The following is an 8350-nucleotide window of genomic DNA, read 5'->3' as shown; positions in this document are numbered from 1 at the left end:
AGAGAGAGAGACAACCAGATGTCCTTATAGTAATTTTGTTAAATAAACCTGATAGAGAAAGAAAACTATGACCTATCTTATCATATGTGGATTTTTTTTTCAAATATGTCATTTTTTTAAATTTGTTGATTTTTTTGTGCATATATCATGCAGAACATCCCAAACAATCTTATTCATCTATATACCCACTTGGCACCCTCCCTCCCCCCACTAGAGCCCTTATACTCTGATATCTCTGTTACTGTCTGCTGTGTTGTTGGCACTCCCAGCCATTCCCCACTACTTGTCCATCTGGTGAATCTAGTCAGCCTATCTAGAGGGCTTTCTTTTAGGAAGGTTAGCTGTTCCTCATCTAGCAGCAATCAGTTGTCTATATTCCTTTAGATAAGATTGGGGTCTGCTGTTCATTTTCCCAGTTCTATGCTGGGTTACTGTCTGAGAGTCTTTTTTTTTAAAGCTGATCAGAATATATAATAGAGATCACTAAAGGCTAAGAGGAATGGGAGAGGATAAAGGAAGTTTGAATAATGAGTATCAAAATATGAATAGAAGGAATCAGTTTTCATATTCTATAGCACAGTGGGATGACTAGTTCACAATAACCTATTATTTTCTACATCAGTACAAGGGGCAAACTTGAAGACTCCAAACACAAAGTAATGATAAGGAGAGGAAAATAGTTTTTGTTTTTCATTTTATTATTTATTGTTTTATGTGTATGAGTGTTTTGCCTTCATGTAAGTGCAACATGTGCATGCAGTGCCTGCCAAAAGAGGGCACAGGGTCCCCTGGAACTGGAGCTACTAATGGTTATTAGATGCCATGTGGGTGTTGGGAACTGAACCTGGGTCCTCTGAAAGAGCAATCAGTACTCTTAACCCCTAAGTCATCTGTCCACCCCAGGAGAGGAAAATGTTCATTATCATTATTGAATCTTTACTTTGTATAGATGAACTGACAGGTACTGACACTGTACTGAAGAAATAAGTACATTTATAATAATAATATTAATGTTAATAATAATTACACTTATGTGTTATAATAAGTATACAGATGTGTTAGTTACCACATTTTTTTTAAAAATTGTTTAAGAAGAGGGAAATGTTAATTACCCTGATTTGATCAGTACAGACTACATGCGTGTATCAAATTAGGATATTATATCCATAAATCTAAGCACTTAAAATTTAAGAAAATCAATAAGGGTGGAGAAAGAATGGCTAGTTCATCTTGATGTAGCTTGTCACAGAAACAGCAATGCTGTCTTTGGCAGTTTTTGTTCTATGTATTCCCTGCACCCTACTTTATGCATAAAATACTACTGTCTGTATTTAGGGACCTTAGAACATAGGCCATGCTAGTCATCAGGAGACAGAGAACTTCCTCATCTCTCCTTGGAGCACAACCAGCTGTGGATGAAGTTTTGTGAAAAGACAGCATCTGTTTCTAGCACACTTCCCCCCTCTTATTGATCTAGAAACTTCCCTTTAGGTTCTCATTAAAGCCTTTGCTGCCCTCCCTTCCCCCAGATGCTCCCTGGCACCTGATCACCTCCCTCCTTCTCCTCCTCCATCCTCCCTCAGCCAATGAGTCAGGAGAACAATCTGACTAAATATGGTAGGTGATCAGTATTTGTGTGGATTTGATGTTGACTTTGTCACCTTTGCCAAACACCTACAGAGGTCCTTGACACATTACAACTTGTAATTTTATTATATCATAAATTTAAATCTCACATTACTTCGTGTAAGTCACTTAGGTAGGTCAGGTGAGCATCTGCACCCAAGTCTTTGTAATTATCATTTTATTGTCATAACTACAATTACCTTCAATAAATACTGGGGAACTATTTCTTAGAGAAAACACACTTTCCAAAAGAAATTCACCATCTAGTGCTGGTAGTAAATTAAACTCAGAGGAGTGCTATTTCTTAACTAGGAATGCTGTAATTTTACATTGCTTTTCCCCTGCATAAAAGGCATGCTTAAATTTTTCAATCATGCTTCAAAGTGGGATCATTTGTTCATAAATTTAATTTTAAAATATAAAATTAGCAGTTTGGAAGTTAGAAAAACAAAAATAGCAATGTAGAGGTATAGTCCACGTAGTAATTAAGCTCAGAGGAGTGCTATTTCTTAACTAAGAATGTTGTAACTTTACATTTCTTTTTCCCTGTATAAAAAGCATGCTTAAAACTCTCAATCATGCTTCAAAGTAGGATCATTTGCTCAGCAATTTAATTTTAAAATATAAAATTGCAGTTTGGAAGCTAGAAATACAAAAATAGCAATGTAGAGGTGTAGTCCACGTCCTCACGAAGGTGAAAGTTTATCAGGAAGGCAAGGCATTAAGCAAGTAAGTGTAACAAAATTTTATGAGTGTTCTGAGAGAGCAAAGCCTTAGAACATAAGGCAGTTGGTAGTCTAAGAGCCAGCAGTGTACATGAGAAAGTGACAGCTTCCCTGAGAGTGCGGGTCAAGGGAGGAGAGTAACAGACCCATATGTAAATGGTTTTACTAGCAAACACAGCTAAGGAAGTACATTATTTAAATCAGTATGTAGTTATGGCCAGCATTTTCTAAATCAGGCTTTCTTTTTCAGGTACAGCCAAAAAAATTGATGATCCCAGGTGATCACAGGTAAACCAAAGATGTCAAGTGGGATTTGACGTTAATTCTGGTCGTGTTTGTTTGGGAGCACAGGATCATCAGGATTGAAAGCAGAGTAAATAGGATGCTTAGGGAATGGATTTCATGATGGGTTTTATTTTTTGGTTAAGCCAAGGAATCAGGCCAAATTAAAGTGGTTTGCTTTTTTAATGTATATTTTTGAGTTTTTGTGAATTTCATATAATAGATCTTAATCAAATTTAGACCTCCTCCCCACCTGCACCCCCCACAGCTCCCCCATCAGATTTCACACATTCTGTCATATATGTTAAGGTCTATCCAGTCAAGCATTTGTACCCAGGTGTCCCTTGGTGCAAGTTCATCCACTGGAGACTAATCAACCTATCTAGAGTCACTCTCTCTCGCCCTACAGTAATCAGTTAACAATAGTTCCTCAGCTAAGGTTGGGGCCTGTTGCCCATTTCCCAAGTTCTATGCTGGGCTTTTGTCTGACTGAGTCAGCATAAGTTTTGTGCATGCTGTCACCATTGTTGCAAGTTCATATGAGCAAGTTCCCAGAGACCTCCCAAAACCTCTGTTTCTTTATGTTCATGCTCCAATCCTGGCTCTTACAATCTTTCCACCCCCTCTTTTGCAATGCTCCCTGAGCCATGAGTGGATGAGTTTTAATATAGGAGTCCTGTCTAGGGACATGTACTTTGCAGTCTCTTATTCTCTAAAACTTGGCCAGTTGTGGCCTTCTGTGTGTATCACACTCTGTTGTATGAGGAAGATTTTCTAGTGACAATTTAGGGCTATGTTAGTATTCTCTCTATCCCCTGTTCTGCTATGTTCCATAAATCTCAGGCAAATAAAAGTGCAAATTCTCATGTAAGTGACATATCTAATTCACAAAATATGGGAAGTTATACATAACTTGTCCTCAGTCTGAGACATCTCTGCTACTTTTCCAGTAACCAAACTTCTACTTATCTATTTAACTGTTATTTGCTGCTTTCTTTTTTGTAATTTTTTAATTGAATTTTTGTGTATTTTATACAGAACATCATAATCAAACTTAATTGTCTGTATACCCTCTTCTCCTTTGACACCCTCCCATAGGCCCCTACCCCACTGGAATTCATACATTCTGCAATTAGTGTTAAGGCTTAGCATGTCAATTTAGTGATCCCAGACAGTCCTCAGTGCAAGTTCATTCACTGGGGTCTAAGCAGCCTATCTAGAGTCCCTCTGTTTAAGAAGAACAGCTCTTATTCACCCAGTAGTAATCAACAACCAATAATTCTTCAACTAAGATTGGGGCTTGTTGCTCATTTCCACAGTTTTGTGCTGGGGTTTTGTCTGCTTGAGGTTGCATAGGTCGTGTGCATGCTGACACCATTGCTGTAGGTTTATATGAGCAAGGTCTCAAGAGCTTGTAAGACTCTATTTCCATATGGTCATGTACCTCCTCCCTGGCTCTTACAATCTTTCTGCCCTTCTTGTGCAATGGTCCCTGAACATTGGGTAGGTGGAGTTTGATATAAGAGTCTTGTCCAAGGATGCACACTCTGTAGATGCTTACTCTCCACACTTTGGCTATTTGTGATGTTTTGGGTTCTGGCCCTCAGTTGCATGAGGGAGGTTCATTGATGAGAACTGAGAAATGCATTAGTGTCCTCTTTACTCCTTATTTTATGCTCCATGAGATTTAGGTATAGAGGCTGCATTTTAGATGTGGCACTTAAAATTGGGCAATTCACAGACAATGTATGTGACTAGTTGTGAAACTCTTTAATAGTCTCTGTTTCAAAAGAAGCTTCTTTGATGAAAGGTGACTGGGATATTTGTCTATAAATATAAGGATTCATATTTTGTAGATAGTAAGAAATTACATTTGCCTAAGGATGTGAGAGCCTTGGAGATTTCTCTTAAGTTCTAAGACCTCTCCAGCCATGTATATTTAGTTATATTTATAGTACCAAACCTGAGTTTTCTCCCATTGAGTGAGATTTAAGTCCAATTTGTAGCTGTTGATTACCCCCCAAGATAAAAGTGCCACTACTACACCAATATTGTTAGCTGTGCCAATCATTGATGTGGTTATTAAACCTTGAAGCTGGGGTTGGACTGTTGATTGATGTTCCTTAGCAGCTTTCAAAGTGCTCTCCAAAGCTATGAGAGCTAGCCTTTAGGGGAGGTGGCTCCCAGGTCAGTTCCAGCTCCATTGCTCCAAATCCTGTGTCTGAAGTATGTTCTGCCTTCAGCAATAGGGTCTTACCTTCAAGTTCTAGGAGGCAATCAAGGGCTGTGGCAATAGCCTGTGTAATTTTGGGAGTCACTGGTCTTCTCTCTCAGGTTCTTTCTTTCCCTTTACATCCCTGCTTCCTTCACCAAAAAACAGCAGAAATGAACTATAGTCAAATTCTAATCAGTTGGATTTTCAAATTTTTTCTCAAAAATTAAGATTGGTTTACTTTTTACTTTTTGTTTGTTTTGTTGCCTTGATTTGGTTTTGGGTTTTTGAGACAGGATCTCCCTATGGAGCTGGCCTAGAACTCACTATGGAAACCATTTCAGGCTGGTCTCAGTCTCACAGTGATCTGCCTGCCTCTGTCTCCCAAGTGCCAGAATTAAAGGCATGCATCACCCCTCCTGGCCCTTTTTACTTTATTTAAAAAAAAAAAAACCTCAAAACCAAAATGCAGTGATACACATGTATGAAAAGGCCATAATGAAACCCATTATTTTGCAAATAACTGAAAAGTAAAAACACAAAAAATATGCACTCACTCTGACTAAGATTCAGTATTCTGAATGTCTTGCAATAGATGATTGAAATGTGGATGTAGAGTCACCTTTAGAAAAATTTGTATAGGCTACAAAGGTAATATTTAATTTTCTCCCTGTATAAAGCAAAATATGGTAGAAATCAACAAGTATTTCCATCACCTTAAATTGTTCAGAAGAAGATGTTCTGACTGATTTTATGGCATTGGGGCCTTCTATTCCAGGCTATGACACAAATCAGGTGCACTGAAACTATGTGCCTGGCCCAGGTACACATAGATCACAAAGGAAACAGGCATTTGGGCAGTCCAACTACCTGCCCTAATAACATTTACTCATACTTCCTTCTTTTTCTTTTAAAGAGTTCTTATGATAAAAGTATTTTTTTTTAAATTGTTTATTTCAAAACATGAAACCCAAGCTAAATAGGATAAAAGTAATTTTAAAAATACTCTTCGTGAACCAAAAAGCTAAACTCTTTTAATTAAGGAATTCTAAGGAAAATATCATTCTTCTGTGAGACTTTTGAAATCTGTCGCTCTACTTCATTTAGAATGTAAAGCCTTGAATCCAAAAATCATTGATTAATTTTATTTTAAACAAGTAGATCTTATTCCTTTAAACTATGGCCAGGAATTGAATAATGTTAAAACATACCAACTTTTTTTTTTTTTTTTGGTTTCCTTTTCAACATAATGAAAGAAAACCTACCAATTTTGCTTAAGAATACCTAGAGCAGCTGTAAAATAAGAATGTGGTTCTATTTATAGCTTAGGAACTCTTTCCTCCACAGTTTTTAAGCCCCACCACACACATAAGCCAGTGGAATTGTCCTCACTGAAGCAATTCCTTTTTTTTTAGGGACCGTAAGTTTAGCCACTGCAAGAGTTAATTTTTGTAATGTCAAGAATGAAGATGAGAGGGCGATTAAAGAGATTAAAGAACAGATACATTATTTGTCGAATTGTAGAATGATAGAACGTAAACCATTTGTGACTACAAATACTGCTAGCCTGTTTACCCCAAGGTGGATAATAGACAGGTTTTACTTTTTTTTTTTCTTAGCCTTCCAGTGACAATCAAATAAAGCAAACTGTCTAGACTGGTCATGTGCTTTGGTAACAAAGCAAAAGCAACACCAGAAGATCTTTGTGGAAGTAGGAACATTAAAATAAGTGTACAGCTTTAAACACTCCATCACGGTAATTTACCAATTTGTGAATCTTAAAGGACTGAACAGTTTAGATCAATTTAGAATGCTTTGGGCTCATACATATTTTGGGTCAGGGTCACCTCCACAGCTTTGGCCACCAGGAGAAATGGAGATATCAGAAAGTCTCTAATTAAAATATTTCCTAGTTTTGCTTTTCAAGATAGATAACTAATTTGGAAATTTTTCTACTTTTTTACAGAAATTAGAGAAATCTTTCCCAAACCCCAACTATTTTTAGACCATCCATTTTTTGATGAAAGAATAAAATCATTTTAAATCAAAATTTTATCAGAACCTGTGAAGATATTACTAAGTAATAGTGCTTGAGAATTAATGGCATTTGGACAGTACCTCATCCCACTTCAAAGGGGCTTTATTGCAGCCTAACAGGTGTGGCAGTGGAGATCGCTTGTGCTTTATATGTAAAGACACATTCCTTTTAACTAAACTCTAGCCAACTGACTAATGTGTTTTCTTGCTTCTTCCAATCAGAATGATGAGCCTTCATCAACCCTATGTCCAGAAGTCTAAACCTTCCTACAATGACGTTCCAACAGGTTTGTTTTCTTTCAATGTGAAGATGTAGTCTGCCCAAGGCTAGAGAATGGAAAGTTTAGTCCCCAGAATAGTTTCCAAATAGTCTAAGCACGTTCTCATCTCTGTTCCTTTCTCTTTTGTGTCTTACCTTTGGATGTGTTGGGGTTATTTCACGACCTCCCTTTCACTCCAGCCCAAGCTGTCCCTACACTGGGTCTTACTTGTTCTTATTCATGCGGTTTTTCCCCCCAAGGTTCCCAAGCCACATAGTTCTGACAAATAACCCACTTGCTAAAGAACTTCCTTAGAGATTGTCCATAAACTAGGTAAAAGTCTTTCTGCAGCAGTCTTGATGGCATCAATCAAAGTGGGATCACAAGTGCACTATAACCCTCCTGAAATGGCCTCATTGAGGCCCCAAACTTTTTATCTCCCAGGATTCCTAAAATACTTACCTCTCCCCCCAGAAGCTGCCCAATGCTACTCAAAATTCAAGTTTCTATTGATAGAAATAAGGGCAGTAGGCTTATCTCAGGCTTCAGTGTTGTTAAGTCTCATCTTTTAGAGAAGCCAACAGTGGTCTGGGGAATATTCAAGTGGGCCATTCTTTGGGGTGACATAGTTCAAAAGTTTATGGCAGCCCAGGCTATCATTTTAGTTACTTTTTCTATTTCTAAATTAGCTGAAACTACCTGAAAATTTATTTCATTAGATAAATATAGCAAAATAAATCAAGCTCTGTTTATACAAATCAGAACATCTATATTCTCTCCTGGAAAGTTAAAGGGATCAATAAATAGAACTGATCTGAGAAGTCATCTAGAAAGGAAAGTTGAGGACAGAAGGAATGTCTTAGGAGGATGCCAAGAGGAGAATCAGAGACTCAGATAACAACAGCAGTTTGGCAGTCACTACTCTAGTGTAGTGAAGGCTGTCCTGGCCCCATGAATAGCTTCCTATGTATCTAGGTATTTAGGCAATGTGGAAACCTAAAGCTAAGAGCATCCATCCATCTAAAGTTCCCCACTGCTGTTCTCTGGTCTATGACCAAATCATTCTCCTGAAACCAAGAAAACGATGAGTGAATAAGCATGTGAAATTAGTTTCTTGGTTATCTGTGCCAGTCACATACTTATTTTGAGTGTCACTTGACCCTGGATTTTTTTTTTTTTTGGATTTATCTTGAAAAGCAAATGAATCT

At 37.6% G+C, this 8350-nt stretch overlaps 1 protein-coding gene across 1 annotated transcript in view; it reads left to right on the top strand.

The window, feature by feature from the left end:
* Positions 1-8350, top strand: part of CUNH1orf105 (chromosome unknown C1orf105 homolog) — a 37602-nt gene that overhangs the window by 27452 nt on the left and 1800 nt on the right. The window contains exons 5-6 of the mRNA XM_008848527.1: positions 6261-6426; positions 7105-7169. Coding sequence (XP_008846749.1) covers positions 6261-6426; positions 7105-7169 — 231 coding nt within the window. The remainder of the gene's footprint in view (positions 1-6260; positions 6427-7104; positions 7170-8350) is intronic.

Source organism: Nannospalax galili, unplaced genomic scaffold (genome assembly GCF_000622305.1).
Source record: "Nannospalax galili isolate Female #2095 unplaced genomic scaffold, S.galili_v1.0 scaffold624, whole genome shotgun sequence".
Taxonomy (NCBI): Eukaryota; Metazoa; Chordata; class Mammalia; order Rodentia; family Spalacidae; genus Nannospalax; species Nannospalax galili.
This window is presented reverse-complemented; position numbering and strand designations above follow the sequence as displayed.